Source organism: Mesoplodon mirus, assembly GCF_964341445.2.
Source record: "Mesoplodon mirus genome assembly, chromosome: 15".
Classification (NCBI taxonomy): domain Eukaryota; kingdom Metazoa; phylum Chordata; class Mammalia; order Artiodactyla; family Ziphiidae; genus Mesoplodon; species Mesoplodon mirus.
This window is the reverse complement of record NC_138991.1, coordinates 26,089,107-26,113,806: the sequence shown is the minus strand read 5'-3', so window position 1 is coordinate 26,113,806 and position 24,700 is coordinate 26,089,107. Positions and strand designations below refer to the sequence as shown.

Genomic DNA, 24,700 nt, shown 5'->3' with positions numbered 1-24,700 from the left:
GGAGCAAAGAGGTTCGTCCCCAGGGAGGGCGATGGGCGGCCTTCCTGGGGTCTAGAGCCGAGGGGAGGAGGTCTCCCACTGGAGAGAAGTGGAGTTAATGGGGAGGGGTATTCTTACCTGGCCTCGGCTTGAGAGGGAGCCTCCTTGGGGAGGAGAACGGAATAGAAGAGAGTTCGGCCAAGGAGGTGAGCGTCCGTTCTTTATGACTTGTACCTGGGGGTTCATCCGAGGGACTTTTTTTTTTTTTTTTTTTCCTTTTCCGTCCCAGGGCTAGGAGAGAGCTTGTGGATGGGTGCGGGCGAACAGGTGGGCCGGGGTGTGCGCGCTTCTCGGGGGCGTGTGCCAGAGGGGCGGGCTCGCGGGGTCCTCCCTAGATGAGCTACGGAGAGCGAGGCGCTGCGGGGCTGCCGGGATGCCCTCGGGAGAGGCTGCCTTTTCCCTGTGCACACCTGGCCCGGGAGGCGCCGGTCCGGGGCGGCGCTTCCCTACTCCGGCCACGCTGCCTGCCCTCGGGGCTCACTTTCTGTTTTCCCCTCTTCCAGACTCAGTCTGGTCCCACTTCCCAAACTTGTAAACTGAGCCTGAAAACTTCAGCAGTACCTCCGTGCCCGTGTGATTGTTCGGCGAGGGAGGGTGGGTGTTGAGCCCCACTTCACAGGGCTAGTGGAAATTGGGAAAGAGCCGACCGATTTAGCAAGTTAGCAACAGAGTTGCTCTTGGGCCTGGGTTTTCCCCGTTGGAGTCACGCACCTGTGGCAGGGAAGGGCTGCAGGAGTTCTGGGCCCAGCCCCAGGCCTGGGCCTCCACTTGGCCTCCTTCCCCTTATCTGGGCTGAAAGAGGCTGGCTGGGCCATTGTGCTTCCCCATCCCTTCAAGCTGAGATGTGTGTGAATTAAAGAGAATTAAGGACAAGACTATGATTTCTGACTTTCCGCCTCCTGATTTCTGGATGCTGTGAGTTTTGGTGAACTGGTGGTAACTGTTTTTGGTATCCCTGGTGGGGCCCTTGCTTCCAGGGCCCAGGACGCCGACCTGCCTCTGCCCTCCGCCACCAGGACTGCTGTGACTTCTTGCACCCCAGCCATTGGAATCCCCAGGTGCAGACTTAATTCTCCCAGCGTTGAGATGACGCTACCTCTTTTATAGGGCTGGCATACAGTAATCCCTCAATAAAGGCTTGCCACTCTTGGCATCATTATCTAGTGTGTGGTCTAAGCAGGCTGCCCTCTTTTAGGGGAATGCATAGGTCTTTGGCATGTGTTTAAATCTGTCCCTGTAAATCTGTTGCCCTGTGTTCCTTAGTTATTACATCTGTGAAATAGGAACAATCGTACTGATAACCCCAATTTGTGTAAGAACGAAACTAGTTTTTACGTGACTTAACCTCTCACCCTCAGTGTTTCCTCAGATGTCTGACAGAGGTAATAGCCCCTATCACATTAGGCTTGGGTTAGGACTCAATGCGATAGTGCTTGGCATAGCAGGTGGTGAATGTTGACATTGTAGTAATTAACCGCTAGCCCCTCTTTTTAGGGTGGCCATTAATGAGAATTGGGGATGAAGGGAGGCACCTCTGCTGGCCCCTCCTTTCCTGCCTTCCTCCACCAAGGTATTCCTCTGAGCTATGAAAGCTTTTCCAAATCATTGTCCTCAATTTGGGAGTTGGCAGGAAGGAGTGCCTTTGTTCCTTTTTGAAAGGAACATGTTTTTGTTTTATGGGTTGGGGCCATTTTTACACCCCCGCCCAAGCTTGGGGCCTACCTTGAAGGCGTGGAGCTAAGTGAGATCCTTTCCCTTTCCCCATTGGGGTGGAGAAGGCTGAGACAAAGGGCCCAGGGCTGGGGCTGGCTGCATCCCGCTCCTTAGAGCCATTGCAGTACCTCCACCCCTTGCACTGTTGGCTAGGAGGGGAGGAGGGTATCTGGGAGCTGCAGGGGGCGAAGGGGAGGAGCAAGGGAGGTGGGGCTGGGAGAAGCTGCTTCCCCTCCTTCCTCTCCTCCAGCCACGTGGGGCCTGCAACCCAGAGGGGCCTGTCGGGCTTTCTTACTGCAAGCTTCCTGATTGGGGGGTGGGGGGTGGTTTGGGGCAAGTTCTCCTTCCCAGAAAACTTCTTTGTCTCAGACCAGCTTTCCTGCCAGCTGTCCCACCTCCAGGCTCAGATACTTTGCAATTTCACCTGAGATGGTCCTCACCAAATCTGAAACTCCTCTTGGTGCAACAGCATGGCAAGTGCCTCCACCTCAGCCTTTGAGAGGTACAGGCAGGATCTCAGGTTAGGCCCACTCTTAGTGTTGAGTGAGTTTTAAAATCATGAATTTAGGGTGATTTTTCAGTTTCATGGTGGACCAGGGCTGGAGGATTACAGAATTCCTCGTGGTGTCGGCACCCTCTTTGTAAAGTGATGGGCTGATATTCTCACTGGGCCGAAAATTTGCAGCTGATGGAACTCGGAGATCCAGGTACTTCGGCAGCTTGGCGGTTAGTGCTTTTCAGAACTTTCATATCTGCCCGTATCCCAGGACAAGAGTTTGTCCTTCCAGAAGGGAACAAGCCCAGTCCAGGTGTTCAGATGTGTCTGGCTGTGGCTGGAGGGAAGTGGCCTGGTAAACGCAGAGGGAGCCCACACATGGGGCTGCTGTGCTGGATTACCTTTCTGTGAAGTGGGTACAAGTACATACACACCCAGTAGAGTTGGTAGGAGGATGAAATGGAATCCAGGGGCCTTTTAGCTTAGGAAGCCTTAGGGTGCTCTTTCACAAAATGAGTTGGGTGGGGGCCCTAAGTGTTGTAAAAAGCCTGTTATGCTCTAGGTCATGTTAGTCATTGGAGTCAGTACACTCACGGGGCCTGGGCTTTGGAATCAAATCTGGATTGGTATTCCTGTTCACTCAGTTTATAAGCTGGTGGTGAGCCTCAGTTGCTCCATCTGTAAAATAGGGCTGTGTTGTTGGCCAGTTCCAGGGGATGTTGAAGTCAGTTGAGACGCTATAGATTAAAAAGTGCACATACTGAGGATTCAATAAATGTCGCATTATGTGGTAAATACTGAAATATTAGCAAGTGGTCATTATTTACGTCTTGAGAGAAACAATCCTGGTTAGCATTCCTGAGATTTTCCTCAGGGGATAAGCAAAAAGTGAGGAGGACCTGTTATGTGTAGGGAATTGGAATATTTCAAAAAATGACTTTTATTGTGTTAGATACAAATGAAAATCAAATTTACCATCTTCAGATGCCAAGAAAAAAACGGGTCATGGCCTATAATCTCACAGTCCCAACGTAATGAATGTTTTGCTTTCACTAGGGGAGGGGGTCCCCTCAATTTCTTCTAGAAGTAGAGAAAAGTGTAGAGAGGACCAGCAGCCCTTCCTTAGTGAAGGGATGAGAAACACAAAGAAAGTACAGAGTGGTGAGAAAAGGTGCTCAATTGGGGAAGGTGCCCGAGGGCACTGTGGTCACCTTTGGGGCCGGCTTCCCAAGCAGATGGAATTAGCTATTGAAAGATTGTGATGAGCAGGAAGTTAGAAGTGCATTTTCAGAAATGACTGATAATTGATGGGTGTGAGGGATCCCTGGGGAAATGTTCTTGACCAACAAATTTCCTTTTGGGGACAGGTTGATGCTGACCAGGTGTGTGGGAGGAGGAGATAACGGGAGGAGTGGGCCCAACATCTTTGGGGACTCCTCTCTCGAAGTTGAGGGAATAAATTTCCTTGAGCCATTACATCCCTTGTTTTTTTCTACTCTTTCTATAACTCTTATTTATCAGATGTGGTGCCTCCTGGCCTGGTAGAATTTTGGCCATTTGTCCTTAAGTTCTGCTTTCTGGTGTCCTCAGCTTTTATGTTTTGAAGGGTTCTTGTCCTACAAATTCCATTTGTAATGATGTCTTCATCTTGTTTTTTGGACACATCCCTTATCTCCTTGAGAATCTTCACTTAGCTTTTAGTGCCCCTTCCAATGTTTCTGAGTATGTCTTTTTGTTTGTTTGTTTTTACCATTTTCATTTCTCATATTTAAGTTTTGAAACTTATCTCCATATTTGAGAGAGACTGAAATTATCTGTGGGACTTAAACTGGAGGGTTTCTTTGTGGGACAGGGACTTGAACATGTCTTTGGGTCTCCCAAAATCTGAAGGAAGTTCTCTGATATATTGGTTTGTCTTATTCCCCGGAGCAGAGGAATCTTTAGTGTGCTGCCCAGAGAGATGTACAGGCCTGGCTGTGAGAAAAAGGTACCGGGGAGTTCTCAGTTTGGTGTTAATCTCTTCCCCCTGATCAGGTCTCCTGTGTTGCAACCCGGGTGGAGAATTGGTTGCCTACCTGTTTCTCTTCCATCCCTCCCTGCAGCCCCACCTTCTGAGGTTAACTGCACTTCCTAAGCAGCATTTATTTCCCGTTGCGTTTGCTTCCTGTAGCAAATGGTGGCATGCTGGGGCCAGAGCCGGGGCCTTCCACTGCACTTCAGCTCCTGGAGAAGGGATGATGCCTTCTTTGTCAGTGTTCCCATTCCTCAGCACAGTGCTGGGGCCCCTGACGTCCTGGCTCCATGAATGTGTGCTGTGCAACTTGAGTAAAGCAGCAAAAGCAGGCCTCCGTCAAGCCTGAGTGTCCTGTAGCTGCGGCACTGAAACCCAGATGGGACACCGCAGGTGAGCAGGAGACCTCACCTGGGACACGGTGAGAAATGCAGTGGTAGTCGAGATGCCTGAACAGGCAGGTGCTGTCCGCAGGGATTTTCCGGGTTGTTCTGGGTTATATGGGAGGCAGGATGATAGGATTTGGAAAATTCTGAGCAAATGTACATAGAGGTGTGGGTGAAATCTTGTCCTCTGTAGTGTAAGAGCAAAACAGGTTTTGGGGATGAGCCTACCTTGTTATCTCCACTGTCCCCTGGCCCTCCCTACCCCCCAATTGCTAACCTCAACCCCATGAGGGCAGGGACTGGCTGGCCCTTGCCTGCCTTTGATGCTCCTGCTGAATGAACATGGTTCCTGAAGCATAGCAGGAACTCTTATCTGAATGGATAAGAGTGGCCTTTTCCAGGGTCCTGATCTGTCCTAGGATGTTATGTGTGTTGGGCTGAAAGCACAGTACAGAGTAACTGCTCAATATTAAATATTGTCACCCTTACCTAAGGCCACACAGCTAGCAGGGAGTGGAATCTGCATTGAAATGCTGTGAAATTTCTGAGCCCTTTGCCTCCTCCACCTGGCTTAGACCTACAGAACTGGCAGGATGCAGCTGGGTTAAGGTGCTCTGGAGTTACCTGTCTGCTGACTGCTTTGTCTGCAGGCCTGATTCACCACTGCGTTGAGGTGGGCAGGCCCAAACCCCTACCAGGTAATTGTGGCTAGTTTTTCAAAAAGCTGTTGATGTGAGATATCATGGGCTTTTATAAAAAAGCCAATTTAGTATGCAATTCCATTTTAACCACATATAGTTACAACTTTTTGTCTTGGGAAAAAAGAACTTTTTTTTTTTTTTTGACCTCGCTGTGTGGCTTGCAGGATCTTAGTTCCCCGACCAGGGATTGAACCCCGGGCCCCCACAGTGAAAGCCCCGAGTCCTAACCACTGGACCACCAGGGAATTCCCGTGATGGGAACTTTTAAGATCTACCCTCAACAACTTTCAAAGATACAATACAATTTTGTTAACTACAGCCACCGTGCTGTATGTTACATCCCATAGTAACATGCATAGGGACTTAGTTACATACATATTAACATACATAGGGACATAACATAGGGACTTAGTTATAACTGGAAGTTCATACCTTTTCATCACTTTCCCCACTTCCCTCATACATTGTACCTAGTTTTTCTTTTTTGTCTTTTAAAAAAATAAGTAATGCTCAAGGACTAATTTTCTGATTAATCTGTAAGTCCTCTCAAGGAAACAACTAGGAATGATGTCTAATGTGCAGTGCTAAGCTCCCTAGAAAAGAAATCTAAGGACCAGAAGAGGGAACTAGAAACAAGAAAACCCAAACTGGGGCTTCCCTGGTGGTGCAGTGGTTGAGAGTCCGCCTGCCGATGCAGGGGACACGGGTTCTTGCCCTGGTCTGGGAGGACCCCACATGCCGCGGAGCAGCTGGGCCCCTGAGCCATGACCGCTGAGCCTGCGCATCCGGAGCCTGTGCTCCACAACGGGAGAGGCCACAACAGTGAGAGGCCCACATACAGCAAAAAAAAAAAAAAAAAAAAAAAAAAAAAAAGAAAACCCAAACTAAGGGATGTTCAAGACCTTTAAGGAGAAAATCAGTGAAATTTCTCAATAAGGTTGGCAGGCTTGTCCTAGCAGGTATGAGCATTTATTATAAAGCTACCACAATTAAAAGAACTTGCAAGGGGTAAATACCAAAAAGAGGAGTGAACCCAGAGAGATCCCATTTATATACAGGAACTTTATAAAAGAGGTGGAGTTGGGACATACTAGTTATTATATGTGTCTGGCTTTCCTTGTAGGGAAAATTGAGATCCCTACCTCAAACCATATACAAATAACTTCAGGTTAACTAAACTTGAACATTTTCAAAGGAAGAAATGTTTCTTGGACAGTGACATTTTAAAGTTGACTTTCTGATTGTGAAAGTAACATGGGGATATGGTTGTCCATTCCCCCACAAGCTACCTTCCTGAGATACCTAACTTTTTACAGTTAGAGGAAAAATGCTGGAGGAACTTTGCTTAATGCACATAGTAATGAATTAACAAATGGGATTGTATTGTTGAGCAGACTTTCACTTTACATGGCTTCATCTAGCAACAGTTGCCCCATTCTTTGCTTCTCAGTGGTCTCCCTGGTGTGGCTGCTTATAATTTAGTCAGTCTCCTATTGATCATTTGTTTGCAGCTTTTGCTACAGCAAAGAAAGGCAGTGCCAATCCTGCTCACAGGTTTTGGTGAGAGCTTTGCGCTGAGTCAATTCCTCGCAGTAGAATCCTGTGTAACGGGATGCAGACACTTGGCATGTGAGATCATACTGTCAGATTGCCATTTTCAAGGCTGAATCAATATCCCCATGGCATTGGTATGTAGATGGGCTGAGATTTAAGACTAGGCTGAAGCAACAGGTGCAGCCTGCTGTGAGGGGCAGAACTGAGGGGGTAGTTTTTCAGAATAGTGATCTCCTTTCTTCCCTTACCCCTTGGGAAGAGAGCAGAGGGTGCTTTGGCTCTGGTTTTGCCAAGGCGGACAAGGCCACAGGAGTGGGCATGGCAGCTCCCAGAATCCTCTGCGTCTCATCATGCCCCACCTGTCATTCTGGGTGACCTGTGGCTTCCCTGTCCACATCTGCACGTCCTTCCTAGGGCTTCCCAAATAACTTGTAGGGGAAGGGGGCTGTTTGCTTGCATTTTGTTTACATAGGGTAAAAAGTTTGACTCTAAACTCCAGTTTAAGTTGCCATATCATTTCAGATCTTTCTGTACGTTCCTAGGTTTTCCTGTGAATTATCTAAAAGGTAATGATATATGATTTTACCACAGTCCATTGACAAACATCCAGGTATTTGTTAGTAGTTTGCTATTAATGAGCAATGCTGCAAGGAACATCCTCATAGTCAACTTTTTTACTTATCCAATTTGACCCCTGCTGGGATCAATTCTTATGATGATTCTGATAAATATGCCAAGGACCAGCTATCACTGTACAATGACAGTGGTGCATGTAGCCATGACCCAGAGGCACTGAACAACTCTCCAGACTTCGGAATCATCGTGGATGAAGGGATGCTTCCCTTTGTGAGGCAGAACTGGGAAGTCTGGCAAGACAGCACACGAGAAAGCGTAATCTCCAGGTTTTAAGGTTTTGTCATCTACTTTGGGATCTGTAGCACCAACCACCTAGGAATTCGGTGGGGTCACTTCATTTCACAGACTATAAAACTGGGGCTTGAGGAAGACAGTGAGGACTTTTTCTTCCCGCTTTCCTGTGAATCTGATCTCTTATGGAATTTAGTGGAGATCCCTGATCAGGCAAAGGCACTGAACTGGGACCCTGTGCTCTGTGTGCAGCCAGGTGGGCAGCCTGTTTCTGGCCTCCTTGACTTGGTACTGTCCCTGCTGCCTGGCTGCCTCCCTCTCCACTCACCTGGGTGAGCTGTCCCTCCAGGGCTTACCTTTTATAACTGTGCTTACTTCATCGTTTTAAAATGTGTGTAAGATCTGACTTCTGGACTAAAGCCTCAATCTCCATCACTTAGTCACTCTGGAAGCCTCAGCAAGGAATCTGCTGATCTGTTTCCTCTGAGCTTGTTTACTCATCTGCAAAATGGGGATCATAAGAGTAGCTCTTTTTATGAGGTACATATTGATTGCTCCATCTCAGCTATTTTTGGGGAACAGCTAAGAAAGGCTTGAGTAGTTTAATAAGGGCAGGAGTCAGGAGTCAAGATATCCCTCCCACAGGCTGAGAAGGAATTTTTTAAACGGGGGAGGTGGGATTATCTTTCAACCTCTCCCTTTTTGCTTCACCAAATCTCTAAGCCCTGGGTGGACTAACCATGGACAGGGATGTCCAAGTGGCCTCCCCCCTTCCACCACTTTGCCATCATGCCCACCATCCGCCACTTCCTGCACTGTGAATTTAAGTAATGCGTTAACATTTACAAGGTGCCAGGGAAATAGTTCTGCTGTTGGTACCAGCCTGGAAGAAGTGAGTGACATCACTTCTCAGCTTTATAGCTGGGTTGGGGAGTCCCTGGGCCTCCTCCCTGAGTCTAATTAGGGGTGCCACCCACCCTTCTGTCTGCCACATTGCATTTGGACACGTCTGACCTGGTTCAGTCGGGACACAAGCACCCTGCACTAATGAGGCAGGGCCTTGCAGGGGGAGCCTTGCTAGTGAGCCCACCCAGCACTGCTGCCCACCCCAAGTCACGTGCTGGACCCCAGCCTCTGGGAAAGGGTCAGAGTTCACCTGCATCACGAGGATGGACCACTACCTCCTGTGAAGGTGAACGCTCAGCTGGTGTATCATGTCCCTCAGCCATAGGGCTCCTGTAGCCCCTGGGATAGATGGTGCACTGTTCATAGCGTGTCTCGGGCACAGCAGTTACAGGCACGTGCCCAGGGCTGCCTGGGCATGAATTCGGTGCTGCCACTTTGCTGGGTGACTTAATTCATCTGAGCCTGTTGACAGCAGGTTGATGAGAGGACTTGCCTCAGGATGGGGTAGGGGTTAGAGGTTTGTACTGCCTTTAGCTTACAGTAGGGGCCTGGGAACTGATAGAACAGCCAATTGGCAAGGCTGTCCTGAAGCTGGTATGTGAGCCCCTCCGAAAAATCCCTTAGGAAGGCGCCACCTCTGTCAGGGAGGTAATTCTGCCAGTTTATCCTCCAGCGCTGGAACCATCGGTCTAGATGAAGCAGCTGACTTGTGTTGGCCATGTTATCTGGGAAATGCCAATTTTGACTCGTTACAAGCCAAACGGCTTCATGAGGGAGATTTGTATCTACCATTACAAACCAATGCGGGGTGCTAATTTCTCCCTGTTGCCAAGAGCATGTAGTTAAAATTCGTGTGTTCTTATTTAATTTCCCTGGACTCTGAGCACCTTTAAACAAATCTCACCAGTCAAGTATGTATTATGTTGCCTGACCTCAGTTCGCCCATCTGTTATACAGGGGTAATAATAGGAACCTCATGTAAGGATTGCATGAATTAATACAGGTAAAGCACAAAAAGGTGCCTGGCATATAGTAGTAAACGCCGAAAAAAATGATCAGGTGAGAGGATTTGTATATCTACATGGAGAGGGCCAGATTATCACTTTTTGAAGCAGAGGCCTATGAGAGAACCCTTCCTGGCTTTTGAACTGTGGTTTTTGAAATCTGAGTATGTGATAGGGAGATGGGGAGGGCTTCCAGGCTGAGGACCAGCAGCAGCACACGCCTGGAGCTGGATCTCTGGCCTTGTGTATAACCTGGATGGGAGAGAAACCGAGCTGGGCATCTTTCAATCATGCCAGTTCTGGACGCTGGTGTGTGTGGTAATGTCATTGCAAATCCAGGGTAATGAAAACTACAGGGAAGGAATTTTTAATGAAATCACATTGAATTATGCCACTAGAAGTAATTATTTTACATGCCCAGCTCACCTCAGGGTACCCAGGTAGCTGGTGACACAGCTGGTTGGTTTCCTTTCCTGAGTCTTCCTCCAGTGCCCATGGGTTTGGTTCTAGGGGCAGGATTTTTCCTGAATGTTGAGATCTGGCTTTGGGAAGGAGCTCTGCTCATTTGTCCATCCCTCTTGGCAGGCTGGTGGACAAGTTAGCACTGCTGAGGCCCTGGGGAAGCCTGAGGGTGGTTAGTCATAGTTAATCATTGTCAGCTCCAGGCTGCAGGCCCCAAATGGGTCTGTCTAGGAGGGAGACTCCCATTGATCCAGTTGGGGGCTGTCTGAGGGAATCCTGGGTCCCAGATGAGAGGGAAGTCTTGTCCCTTGATTTCAGCCTCTGACCTGATACCAGCTCCTCACTAGAATCCCTGTCTGCCCCTCCCCCCTTCACAGAGCTCCCCTTGGACCCTCCTGGTAACTTGTACCCCATGGCCCAGCCTCCCACCCCCTGCCAGGCCACCCAAGTTATTTAGTTCACTGGTTTGGCCTGAGGCGAAACGCTGGAAATTAATCATTACTTTGAACCACACTCCAGCAGATTTCCTGGGATACTGGCCACTTGGACTCACAGGAACTGGCCATAGGTCAGACAACCTGTTCTTCCGGGTCAGGGCTTAAGAGTGAAAGGGGCCGAGAAGTAGCTGGGTCAGGCGCTCCTCCTTTTCCCTGGGGCTGGTGAGAATCCTTAACATGTGTTGAGAGAAAACACCAGGAACTGTGAACCTGCATACATACCCTGGGCCACATGGGGTGGTTAAACTATATCAGTGTATACATTTGTGACCCAGGCAGTGTTTCTTTTCTTTTCTTTTCTTTTTTGTTGGCGGCTCCGTGAGTGGCTTGCGGGATCTTAGTTCCCCCACCAGGGATCGAACCCAGGGTCCCGCAGTGAAAGCGCTGAGTCCTAACCACTGGACTGCCAGGGAATTCCCAAGGCAGTGTTTCTTTAACGTGCATATTGATCACCCAGGGATCCTGTGAAAATGTTGATCATGATTTAGTAGGTGGGTGAGATTCTGCAGTTCTAACCAGCTCCGGGGTGATTCCCTGGTCCCTGGTCCATATGGGGACTAGCAGAGGTCTAGTTGCCCCACACCCACACCTGGGGGATGGACCGGTGCAGAGGACAGAATTGAGAACCCACGTGACATCGCAAATCCGCAGTGGGGCACTGCAGGCCTCATCAGTGAGCCCCACAGCGCCCCCTGGTGGGTATGGTGCCAGCGTCACCACTGCAGCTTGCAGCCTAGACGATACATCTGGAAGGTACCCTGGAGGCTAGCTTGGTCATCAGGCACCATGTGGTGAGTCTCCAAGATGGGGAATAGGGGCTGGCAGTGATCAGACCCCATAGGCAGCCATTTGCTGGGGAAACTTCCCAAGCAGGGTTCCAGGACAGGACAGTGTGGCACCAAATACTGGAGCTGTTTGGGGTAAACAAAGGAATGGGAGCCTGGGGGCCTCACCCTTCTGATTACATGTGGTTTCTTAAAAAAATTTTATTTTATATTGGAGTATAGTTGATTAACAATGTTTCAGGTCTATTACATGTGATTTTTTGACTTTGGAGACTAATCAATCAGGTCTGTGTGTCAGTTTTCCTTTTCTATAAAATGGGCCCACAGTCACATTAGGAGGAATAAATGAGAGCAAGGTGCAGGTTCTTGAGGCCAACATGTCGCAGGCAGTGGGCCAGGTCGAAGGTCGCACAGCCCTCCAACGCATCCCTGAAGACCTGGCCCATCCCTGAAGACCTGGCCCGAGCTGGTCTTAGCTGAATAGCCTAGTGATGGTGCGGATACCAGGGTGGGCAGCAGTGGGGAGGCAAAGGCCCAGAGGTGGGGTGTGGCTGGAGCAGATGGGGAGCCATGCCCCTTGTTAAATGCCCCAGTCCTTCCCGCTGTGTCTCCTCCATCCCTTCCCTTCTTGGGAACTTGGTGCTCTGAGCCCCAGCTGGTAAGGGAGGAGGAGAGTGAGCGACAGGCCAGCAGACCAATGGGCCCCTGAGGTTGGGGTGGGGCGGGGCTTGTGCTGCCATGGAGAGGAGAGAAGCTGTTCTGTGGGGGAGGAGGGGGCGGGTGGGAAGAGGACCTGGAGATTGAGGGGAAGGGAGAGAGCAAACAAAGGGGTCAGGAGGGAAAATAATGCACTGGCTTCCTGAGGCCCTGCAGAGGCTGGGCAGGGAGAGAGGGCCAGGGGCAGAGGGGACCAAGGCTGGCGGCAGGCAGGCCGGGGCAGGCAGGCCCTAGATGGCATTGTTTGAAGTGGCCGGCTAATTGCACAGAGCAGCCTGAGCCTCATACCACGGCCCAGCCCCCTCCTCTGTCCTGGGTGCTGGCTTCTGAGCCTTCAGGTCGAGTGGCCACATGGAACCAAGTCCCGATCCTCCGAGTTTGGTGAGGGGGGCAGGCTATGGGGGGCAGCCTGGGCGGGGTCCTTGGGCGGGAGTATCACCCTGAGGACAAGTCATGGGGCCTCTCTTGGCCTGAGGACCTGGAGCCATTGGCGGGAGGTTTGGGGGCGTGCTGCCCCCTTGTGCCCTTGCTTCCCTGCTACCCTCCTCATTCTGGCCCTCGCGCAGGAAACAATGAAGGGAGACACCAGACAACTCAACGGAGAGGAGGACGCCAGCAGGAGGGACGACTCCATCCTCACCAACGGGGGCTGCAGTGACCAGTCTTCTGACTCCAAGGACGCACCCTCGCCCCCAATCCTGGAGGCTATCAGCACCCCGGAGATCAGAGGTGGCAGAGGTGGAAGAGGTGGCCTGGCCTGTGGGGAGGACGGGTGGGCAGGAACTGGGGACCACAGCTGGCACACGAGCCTCCGAGCAGGCTCAAGGCAGGTTGTGGGGCAAGAGCCTCATACCACGGCTCTGGGGAAGCTCTAGGGAAGGGAAGAGGATGGCGGCAGAGCCCCTGACCTCCCTATTTTCCCGTCACCTCAGCTGGGACTCTGAGCAAGTGACCCCAAGGCGATGACCCTTGTTCTTTTCCAGACATGGGGGTGGTCGCGGCATAGATAGACTGAGGTTTTTCGCCCTTTTACAGGAGTACCCCTCTCCCCTAGCAGCTGGGCCTGTGATTTTTATGGGAAGAAATACACTCAGGCAGGGAGCATCTAAGGCTTGCTGCCAATCCCACCCTCTCCTCCCTTCCCCTCTGCTGCTCCCAGATCAGATCCCTTGGGATCCTCCCCACTGAGATTTTCTGGCCCAGCTGGTTTGGAAACCCCTGTATTGTCCCATCCCGCTATTGAGAACTCAAATTGCGCTGTCCAATAGCACTTTCCAGAGGGTGAAAGTGCTCTCTTTCTGCATTGTTCACTCCCAACAGCCAGGAGCCACATGTGAGCACTTCATGTGGCTGCGATGGCAGGCGCTGGAATGCTCATTTAAGTGGAGTTAGTGACCACTGACTGGGGCAGCACAGTTCTGGAAGGAACGTGTCAGGAGTACCTTCAGTAGTGTTTCAGGTTCTATATTTCATGCAGGCCTTGGGTCCTGTTTCCTTACTAATACATTGAGGGGACTATGGGTCCCGAGGGGTTAGGAGTTAACCCCTGAAGATGCCAGTGGGTTTAGGGAGACCCCAGGCCACAGCCCAGAGAAGAGACCAGGACAGGCTGGCGGCTGCCCCTTCCTCAACAGACTTTGGTTCTTTCCTCCACAGGCCGCAGATCAAGCTCACGACTGTCTAAGAGGGAGGTCTCCAGCCTGCTAAGTTATACTCAGGTACCTGCTCCACTCTCACTTTTTGGGATTCAGGGGAATTCTCTTTGGTTTGCATCACATAGGGAACCTGAGGCCCACTTAAATTGGTACCCAGTAAATACTTGTTGAATGAGGAATTTGAACATTGCTAGGCACACAGAAGACTTCCAGCAACCTCACTTAGGATGCCGTTTGCTGCTGTTATTTGCCAAGTTGTTGAAATTATTTTTTTCTCAATCTGGATGATCAATTACATTGATAAATTTCTACTGTAGCAAGCTGTCCTTTTATTCCTGGAATGAGTCCAACTTGCTCATGGTATGTTTTAAATTGGATGTACTTTAGCATCTATTCATGAGTAAAATGAATGTATGATTTATTTCTTGTAATATATTTTGATTTATTTCTTTGATAGCAAGGTTGTGTGGCCATGTGACCTCAAGGATTTTTTTTTTTCACATTGGAAAGAATTTGCCTGGTTTGTTTTAGTGGATTTTCAACAATCACTGAAATATCTTTTACCACTTATTGCAATATCAGTGTTTCTGCTTGATTAGTTTTTTCCAAGTTATAGTTTTTCCATGTTTTTTTCACTCCTGACATTTACGCCTTCTGTTTTCCTATTAATCATATTAGTTTTATCAATTTGGTTACTTTTTCAAAGAACCAGTGTCGGGCATTGGGACAAAGTTATGGACAAAAGTTGTGGACCAATGAAAACCTACCCTCATACAGCTTCTCTTATCCTCATGGAGGACAACAAGTGGGCACCCATATGATGAGGAATGAGAGCTGTGTGGGGAACTGGGAAGGGACAGTGCTGGATCAGAGGCTCAGAACAGCTGTTTTAGTCTCTGAACACTTCCTCTGTGCCCTGCCTTGGGCAAGCGTGCATTATTTGATGCTCATTATAAGCCTGTTCTTCCCTTATAAGGGAAGAACCACTGTACCAATTTTAAAGAGAGGAACGGACTCACTCGAGGCCTTAGTTGGCAAGTGAAAGTCAAGTTCTTAACATTCCGGCAAGACCTCGAGCCACTCACCACTGCTCTGGTTCTCATGCTCAGTTTTTGTTGGGTTTGGTGTGCAACATGGGACTTGACACAGGATTGGCGCCATTTGACTTGACACAGGATTGGCGCCATTTCTTCTTGGTCACTGTAGCAAGAAGCATCTTCCTTGAGCCTGTGATTTCTCCCAGACACTGTTAATTGTGGAGATTAGGTCTCCCTAGGTCTCCCTGCTGCGCACAGTGAGCTAGTCTAACCATGGTGTGGGCACGGAAGGCTTCACGATGCACTTTGCATTGACACCATTTCTTTGGTTTTCTAATTCCACCAAGGTTTCTCTTGAATTCATGATCTTGAATTCATGATCATGTGGTAAGCCACTGCAAAATATTTTTTGAACAAATGAGGTTGAAAATCTTTTAAAGTCACTCAGACCAATATTATGATTGTTTTCTATATGATTGGCTCTTCATTTTAAAACTATTTTGGTTATATGACATCCTAAAATTCATAATGTTTCATTTGTAAAGGATCTGACGGGCAATGGAGATGGCGAAGGGGAAGACGGAGATGGCTCCGATACTCCAGTGATGCCAAAACTCTTCCGTGAAACCAGGACTCGGCCAGAAAGCCCAGCTGTAAGTGCCAGCCCTAAGCCAAGGCACTTCAACCACACATCAGCCTGCATTAAAAACCTTGTCCAGGATCTCCCTGGGGGAACTTTGAACAAATGTTTTGAAATTGAAAAATGATAGCAAAGCTCATGAATTATCATTGTGAAGGTTTTCACATGGCAGTTCTCTACTTTTTTGGGAAGAACTCTAAGAAGTGCCCAAGGGTGATAGTTTGCAGGTGGATGATTCAACTGCCAGTTACCTTTGGGAGTCGCTTCTGTAGGTGGATTCTGTGACTTAAAATCTGGAAACGGGAAGGCAATTACTGCTCATGGTCACCCAGCCTGTTAGAAAGCAGGCTGACACTTGGTGACCATGGCAGGTGCAGTTGATAATCTCACCCATGTGATGTGTATCATCCCGTTTTTTTACAGATGACAGAAGACGCCGGTAGTTTACTCAAGGTTAAACATTAACTCTTGTGTGCAGGATTTGAACACAGGTCTGCAACACCCAAGTTCATGCCATTTTTGAGAAGGAAGCATAAGGGCTTCTCATCCGTCTTGATGATCCAGTACCTTCGGGAGGAATGCAACAATAGTAATAATGCTTTTGGAAAAGAAAAGTGTTTGGTTGAGAGTAAACTTGGATTTTATTTTTCAATTCAATTTGCAGGTGCCAGTTTCAGCTGTGCCAGGCAGAGTGGGACCTGTTGTAGATTGTCAGGCAGCCCTGCTGGCCACCCTGATCCCTTATCCCACAAACTGGGGAGTTTCTGGGTGGGAAGTGACCAGTCCAGAATCCCTTCCTGCTAGACCACCTTGTTCACTTCTGTTGGCCTGAGGCTGCCTCTCAAGCCCAGTCCTCTGGGCCCCCTGTCTAAGACCCCAGCCTCCATTCACCAAAGGCCTCGTGCTTATCCTCTCTTGCTTCCAGGTCCGAACCCGAAATAACAACAGTACCTCCAGCCGGGAGAGGCTCAGGCCCTCCCCACGTTCCACCCGAGGCCGGCAGGGCCGCAACCACGTGGACGAGTCCCCCGTGGAATTCTCAGCTACCAGGGTTGGTTCCCCGGATGCTCAGACCCCTGCCCCCAGTCTCTAACTGGAAGATCTGCCCCTCTCACCACACCATGGAAAGTGGCCGCTGTTATAACCTGCTTCCTTTCTTCACACTTATCACCCTTTCAGGGTCTTACCTTTCCTTTCTCTCCCGGGTGCTGGGTAAGCTCTTCCTAAGCCCGATGACTTCTATCCTGGCCTGATCCCTGGATGGAACTGTGGTGGGAATGCAAGAATTCCCTGTTGACTGGGTTCTTACTCCTCCTTGGAAAAAGCTCAAACCACTGATACCAGAACTGTCTTGTCTCTTTAGTATCCTCAGTGACTCTCTTGAGGCAACCCCATGGGTTACAGCAACTCTCGACTCCTGTTGCAAGGCTGGGCACCAGGGAGCCCTCTCTGAGCATCACTCATCATCCTGACTTGGTCCTTGATTCTGTCCTTGTCCTTAAGGAAGTTGCTTTCTCTCGCCACTTAAGGGACACTTACTTGTTCCTGGAAAACCATCCTCGGTGGTGGTCTCTGTTTCATTAACTTAACGTCTTCACTCTGCTTCACTTCTGGTTGCTTGGGAAGCCATTGGGGGTACCACTGGTCTCTGGTCACCCGCCTGGTCTGCTGTGGCCCAAACTATGTGTCCTTTTGTCCACAGTCCCTGAGGCGGCGGACGGGATCATCTGCAGGCACGCCATGGCTGTCCCCTACCAGCTCCTACCTCACTATTGACCTCACAGATGATGATGTGGTACCCCAGAGCAGTAGTACACCCTATGCCCGCCTGTCCCAGGACAGCCAGCAGGAGAGCATGGAGTCCCCGCAGGTGGATACAGAGGGCAGAGATGCAGACAGCACTGAGTATCAGGTACCACTGGGGAAGGGCTGAATATAGGGAGAAGGGAACACTTACCCAGAGGTGACTTACTACGGTTTTTGTCACTTTTATCATAATATTTGAATTCATTCGCCAAGTACATTTTTCATATACAACATGGTCCTTGCTATATCCTTATCTCCTAGAGATAACTCAAGCACCAGGTTAGTTTACCATCGGATTACTGATTTTCTGAACATGACATCTTTGTACCTAGATATATATACCTTATATACATAATTCATAATTCGATTCATCATGTTTACATATACAATTGTTGATCTGCTTCTTTCCCTTATTAGGAACTGGAGTTGCCTCGCTTTCATGTCTATAATCCATTGTATTGTATAATCCATCTAGGGTTGTTCATAATTAATGAGTTGAGCTTGTTGGTTTCACTCAGGCTTTGCTATATATGCATATGTATATGTATGTACACATCATGTAGAAATCCTTTTTTCCATGTACATGACTTCAGAGTAGATCTTTTTTTTTAAATTTATTTTTGGATGCCTTGAGTCTTCACTGATGCATGGGGGCTTTCTCTGTTGCAGCGAGCGGGGTCCACGCTTTGCTGTGGTGCACGGACTTCTCACTGTTGTGGCCCCTCCCGTTGCGGAGTTTGGGCTTGAGGCACGCAGGCGTCAGTAGTTGTGACATACAGGCTCAGTAGTTGTGGCTTGCGGGCTTTAGAGTGCAGGCTCAGCAGCTGTGGTGTATGGTCCCAGTTGCTCTGCAGCATGTGGGATCATCCTGGACCAGGGCTCGAACCCGTGTCCCCTGCATTGGCAGGCGGACTCCCAACCACTGCACCACCAGGGAAGTCCCAGAGTAGATCTTATAGATACATTTTAATAACCTGCATGATTCCATGGGTATCTCACCTTTTATGGCAAGTTTTTATGTGCAAGTGGCCAAATTTTTTTTTGTGTGTGCATTTTAATGGCTTTGTAGTATCCCATTTGATGGCCTGTGGTGGGAATATCCAGGTTTTTTACTCTGATCTTACTTCCTGTAAGTTTTCAGTTAATATCTTCACAGATACTAGGTTACATGTTACAGGTTACATATTATAGATCCAATATAAAAAACCCCACGTTCCTGTCAAACAACCAAGCCTGCCTATGCTCTGCCCCTTATTTTCAAGCCATTCTCGCTGAATTTTCAACCAGGAAGTGTTGGAGGTAGGAATTTCCTGAGGAACTCTGCCTGCACTTGCAGGAAGCCCTGTTTTGGACTCCGAGGCAGTTGCCATCGGGGTCAGTGCGACAGGCAGGGTTTTTCCTTGGCCCAACTGGTCTGTCTCATTGCAATTCCTTCATGTGGTTTTTCTTGCAGGACGGGAAAGAGTTTGGAATAGGGGATCTCGTGTGGGGAAAGATCAAGGGTTTCTCCTGGTGGCCTGCCATGGTGGTGTCCTGGAAGGCCACCTCCAAGCGTCAGGCAATGTCTGGCATGCGGTGGGTTCAGTGGTTTGGCGATGGCAAGTTCTCCGAGGTGAGTCCGGGGCAGGGTGAGCTTTCATGGCCTTGCAGACCCACAGTGTTTTCCTTCTCTTCCTTTTACAGTTGCCTTTTAAGATAATGGCCTGCTTTCTGCAGGTGGATGAGACTATGTGACTCTGTGTGTCCAAAAGGAGGACAGAAACTTCCCTTGCTCATTGGCTCACACAGGCCAAGAGCTCTGGATCCATGGCCACCTGGGCTCTGTTGGTCTATTTCTCTGTGGCAGAGTCACCAGTATGGATTCTGAGGGGCAGGAGAGGCCACCTGGGAAGATACCCTCAAAGTATTCCAGTGGAGAAGCCTGGAAGAGAAAGGGGTGTCTGACTCAGTCATTTAGTCCTAGGGGCAGAGACATCCCTGGCTAGGCTTAGAGATGGATCCAGGGTCACCTGGTGACAGTTATGGAAAAGCTCTTTGAGTGGTGATTTCAGTGTTTCTTGATTATTGATATTAGCCATTTAAAGCTCACCTTTTGTGTATATATGTATGTATGTGTGTATATATATATATATATATATATATATATATATATATATATATTTAAATACTTTGTTAAGATAAAAATTTGCTTACAGTGCAGTGCATAGATCTTAAATGATCTATGATTCAATGAATTTTCAAAAATGTATGCACATATGTAAACAATATCTCAACCCAAATATAGAATATTTCGACCTCTGCCGTACATTCCCTGTATATACCACCCCTATAGGTGACCGCTGTTCTGATTTCTATCACTATAGACTAGTTTGGATTATACACAAACTTATGTAGATAATATAATATATACTGCTTTGTGTCTGGCTTCTTTTCATGTACATATATTTTTGAAAGTTGTCCTGTTGTAAAACTCATCTTTTTTTTTTTTTTTTTGGCGGTACGCGGGCCTCTCACTGGTGTGGCCTCTTCCGTTGTGGAGCGCAGGCTCAGCGGCCATGGCTCACGGGCCTAGCTGCTCCGTGACATGTGGGATCTTCCCGGACCGGGGCACGAACCCGTGTCCCCTGCATCGGCAGGCGGACTCTCAACCACTGCGCCACCAGGGAAGCCCAAAACTCATCTTTCTTGATGAGAGTCTATGTTGGGGATGAATCAGGCTACTTTGATTCTTACACCTTTTGGAAGACACCTTCATAGACCTCCAGGTTTTGATTAGAATGCGGCAAACAATACTTTTCCTGTGATGTTGTCTTTAGCGCATCCCTCAATATGTCCAGAGGTTAGGTGAGGAACAGCAGAACAAGTGGGCTGGAGTGGAGGCAGGTGTGGGAATGAAGGGCCAGCTGGTACATCTGTGGGACTTGGCCTCAAGTTGAGATTCTTGTTTTCCCATAAATTGGGCCATTTGCCATTAACGCATTGCAGTTCTCAAAGGGCAAGAATAATATGACCTGGAGTATCCCTCGTGGGGAGAGTCTGCATACAGAGGTCCTCCTTGGCCAGCAGAGGGAGCTGAAGGACGAATGTCCTGGGCCTGTGCTCACCCTGAAGCATCTAATTGCAGGGCGATGACTTGTGTGCAATGCAATGAAAAAAAACATGGAGTGTTTGTCATTGCTTTGGCCCAGTGAGACATAAAATGTGCTTAGCAAGACTTAGCAAGACTGCGTCTGATGCTAATATTTAAGGTGCTGTTATGTTAGCATTATGGGATGGGATTGCAGTATGGGGCCTGGTGCTTAGGCCGCTTGCTGTATTGAAGCAGTTTGGCATTGGGGTAGCACCTGCATTTCCATGCACAACTGTGTTGAATCCCAGTTCCTTCTCACCAGTAGTGGCAACGCTCCTATGGGTGGTTGGGCTTAGAGATTGAGAGGGGAGCATGAGTGCCAGCACTGGGGAGAATGAAATATCACATGTCTTGTCAGCTCTGAAACCTGAACGCCCAGTTTCATCTCATAATTGGCAACCCAAGTGGTTCATGCATGGCCTGGGGACTTGGGGATGAGACTTGTAGAATCTGGATCTTTAGCCCCAGTGGAATTCTTGTGTTAACAATTCATGATTACTAAAAAGAGCTTACTCTGTGCCAGGCACTGTTCTCTAAACACATCCATTAGCTCAATTAATAAAAGGGTAAAGTAAGTAGACAGTAAGTAGTAATCACAGCTATTTGTCATGCTCACGAAGGAGGAAAGAACATGTGCAAAACCCCTAAAATTGGAGCATCCATGGTGAATTTTAAGACTGAGCTCCAAGGGGGGGGGTCACACAAGGGATCATGAAAGTCATTTGCTCTGAAAATATCTGTGAACCTGATCCCCAGGAATAAGCCCATGAGAAACCCAGGGCACCCAAGACACAGGCTGTAGGTGAATGTTGATGATGGCTTTCTCTTCTAGATACCAGCAGATAAGTTGGTGGCCTTGGGGTTGTTCAGCCAGCACTTTAACCTGGCGACCTTCAATAAGCTGGTCTCTTACAGGAAGGCCATGTACCACGCTCTGGAGGTAACATGGTGGTGGGTGGCTGGGGCCTGGCCCCAAGAATGGGCTTAAAGCAAGAAACATACAGAAAGCCAACTCAGGCCTCAGTGTGGCCAAGGATGGGTTGGAGGGGACTGGGGCAAGCAGGGAGGAAGGAGGTTAAAAGACCATGGCCTGACAGGCCATGCTGGGAAGGGAAGGAAGGGATTTGAGACTGTCCATGATTTTCCAGTGCTACCCCAGCTCCCCGCTGGTCTCTGAATGAGGAAGGAGGAGCCCTGGGAAGTAGGAGGCGATATTCGAATCAGTGAGCAAGCTTTTCCAGAGCTTGTGGTTCAAGGCCAAGACTGGGCAGCTGCTGAGGGTCAGCTGCTTCCTCCCCTTGTCTGTGGGATCCGTCAGGCTCTGTCATTCCTCTACCTTGACTTGCAACTGAAAAGATCAGTGTCCTCTGTCCAGCATTTATGAGACAAGCTCTGTGCTTAATTAGACATGTAAGTCCTGGTGCTTCTGAAATAAGACTTAACACCTCCACACCTTCATTAAGGAAATAAAGCAAGAAACCTGGAGCTTTCTCAGAGGCCGTGAGACAGTGCTGGCTGATGCTTCTCCTATAGCTAAAAGTGACACAGCGAATTCTGATCCTCTGCCCTCGAGAGGGAGCTGACCACTCCAGTTCCCTACAAGGAAGAGATCATATTTGGTGCCTGTGTGGGGAGACTTAACGCTCCCCCCATGGCCTGTCCCTGCACAGGCCGTTCCTCGCTGTCACATACCACAGCTCAGGACAGCTGTCTGGCTATGAAAGGGCCCAGTGTAAAGGGGAATGCAGGCCCCAGCAAGGGGCATCCCTGGGTGGGGCCAGGCAAGCACCCGCCCCTCCTGTTCATCAGATTCTCTATCTCGGCAGAAAGCCAGGACGCGGGCTGGCAAAACATTCTCCAACAGCCCTGGAGACTCGCTGGAGGATCAGCTGAAGCCCATGTTGGAGTGGGCCCACGGGGGCTTTAAACCCACCGGGATTGAGGGCCTCAAACCCAACAACAGGCAACCAGGTGGGAATGGCTCCCTGTGACAGCACCTCTGCTGCTGCTGGTGGGAGCACCCTGGGGAGATGCAGTCACCCCCTGCTGCCTCTCATCCCACCCCCGCTTTACAGCAGCCAGTCAGCCCTGGCTGGCTCCTTAGTTTAGTTAGTTTTTTCCAACAGCCTAGCCTTTTCTAGTTTCACTGGACACTTTCCTGCCAAAAGGTCAAGTACACATAACCGGGATTGAATCTGTTCTTTGTTTTTTATTTACCTTTTAATTGTTTTACATCTTTATTGGAGTATAATTGCTTTACAATGTTGTGTTAGTTTCTGCTGTATAACAAAGTGAATCAGCTGTATGTACACATATATCCCCATATCCCTTCCCCCTTGCGCCTCCCTGAGTCTGTTCTTAAAGCTTGAGTAAACAGAGTCAAGATGGAATCTTCACTAGCACCTTTTTTTAAAAGGAAAAAATAAGTAAGATCTGCATATTGGAGAAAACTTGGAATGTGTTTTAAAAAAAACCCCACAAACACCCAAAATCTATAAGTCACCTCCATTCAGAAAGGGGCATCATCTATCCTCACGTTGACCAATATTGCATTTCCCCCATTATTAGGGATCTTGTTGTCACTCTCCAGAAATCCAGGATTTGTCTTATAATCCTTATATTTAACGCAGTGTTTTCTGTTTTGTTTTGTCCCTCCCCGCCAAAAGTGGTTAATAAGTCGAAGGTTCGTCGTGCAGGCAGTAGGAACTTAGAAGCAAGGAAACACGGTACTCCCTCCCCATCTTTTGACTATGCACTCTTTTCTCTGCACTTTCTTTCAATCTCTTTGCATACACAGTGGTCACTGGAAAAGAATCAAATCTGTTAAAAGTCAACCTGAACTCTTACCCCTGCCCCGTCACTCCAACCTTCACAGCTGCCCTTTAGGGCAATATTTTTGGGTGTGCACATCCTTCCAGCTCTTTCTGTACACTGGTTGGATTCCTGCTTTCCCTTTGTTTCTCAATATTTATCGTATAAGCACTGTCAAATGTCATTTTCTCACTAAAGTGTCCTTATGATTTTTAACGGCTGTGTAATTTTCTCTCCTAGGGTCAGAGTCAAACTTAACCATGTCCCTTATGGATTATACTGTATAGAATGAATAAAAATACAATGGAATTTATAGACATATAAACAGTAGCCACCTAATATAATTAAATGTTTTCTAGTAGCCACATTAAGAAGCTTAAGAAAAGAGTAAAATTAATATTGATCATACACTTAATCTATTTCCAACATTTTAGCATTTCCAACAGTCAGTCTAAAAAAATTAAGATATTTTACATGACCTTTTAGTCCTATTTTCAATATCTCATTTTTGATATGTCTTAGAACATCTCAATTTGGATGCTAAATTCTCATTAGAAATACTTGATGTCTTTTCACGAATGTCCAACTTGTTCCAAATGAATTAGTTAATTGGATCAATTGCAGTTTTTAAATTCACATAGAAGTTAAATGTAAAATGCAGTTCCTCAGTCGTACAAGTGACATTGCCAGTTCTCAGTAGCTACATGTGGCTATCAGCTCATTGGGGATCATAGACCGTGTCAGGGTTTCATCTATAGACTGAGCTGTGTCTAATTCTCTTTGTGCTGGGTCTAGAGCATGTACTTTGCAACTACAGCTGTTGAAGACCCTGTACGTGGGTTAGCTACGTGAGGAGTTTTAAATTACGTCCTCATGCAAATTTTCCATAGAGGGGCCTGAGACACCCAGGGTAGACTCATGTCATGGCCAGATGCAGCTGGCACCCAGGCATAGAAAGTAGGGTCCTGTCCTCCCAGCACCCTCCTCCCACCCAGCCATGGCTGCCTTCTCCTCACCTTTCACAGAGAACAAGACACGAAGACGCACAGCTGACGACTCCACCACTTCTGACTACTGTCCCCCAGCCAAGCGCCTCAAGACAAATTGTTATAACAATGGCAAAGACCGAGGAGAGGAGGACCAGAGTCGAGGTGACTGTGGGGCGAGGAGGCTGGGGGACGGTCCATCCTCACGTGGAAGTGGGCAGGTAGTGAGGACCACTCAGCAAGGGCGTAGATGATCAGTAAGAGGCTCCCCGACCTCATCTCACACCTTCTCTCTTCTCAACAGAGCAAATGGCTTCGGATGTTTCCAACAACAAGAGCAATCTCGAAGGTAAGGCCCTATCCTTGGTTGGCTTCCCTGCCTGGGTAGTGCTCCCGGCCTGTGCTCCAGGCCTGCTGGTCTGCCCTGCGGAGGTCCACCCCCAACTCTGCGTTGACCTCAGGTCGAGGCATGGACATCTTACTCAGATGCTACTTAG

General features: G+C 48.5%; 1 protein-coding gene across 1 annotated transcript in view; it reads left to right on the top strand.

Annotated features, from left to right (window-relative positions):
• The window catches only part of DNMT3B (DNA methyltransferase 3 beta), a 37,212-nt gene that overhangs the window by 390 nt on the left and 12,122 nt on the right, over positions 1–24,700 (top strand). Inside the window, exons 2-11 of the mRNA XM_082643750.1 lie at positions 12,705–12,867; positions 13,795–13,856; positions 15,376–15,483; positions 16,396–16,521; positions 17,173–17,382; positions 18,730–18,888; positions 21,239–21,346; positions 22,233–22,377; positions 24,243–24,368; positions 24,508–24,552. Coding sequence (XP_082499876.1) covers positions 12,711–12,867; positions 13,795–13,856; positions 15,376–15,483; positions 16,396–16,521; positions 17,173–17,382; positions 18,730–18,888; positions 21,239–21,346; positions 22,233–22,377; positions 24,243–24,368; positions 24,508–24,552 — 1,246 coding nt within the window. The 5' untranslated portion in view covers positions 12,705–12,710. The remainder of the gene's footprint in view (positions 1–12,704; positions 12,868–13,794; positions 13,857–15,375; positions 15,484–16,395; positions 16,522–17,172; positions 17,383–18,729; positions 18,889–21,238; positions 21,347–22,232; positions 22,378–24,242; positions 24,369–24,507; positions 24,553–24,700) is intronic.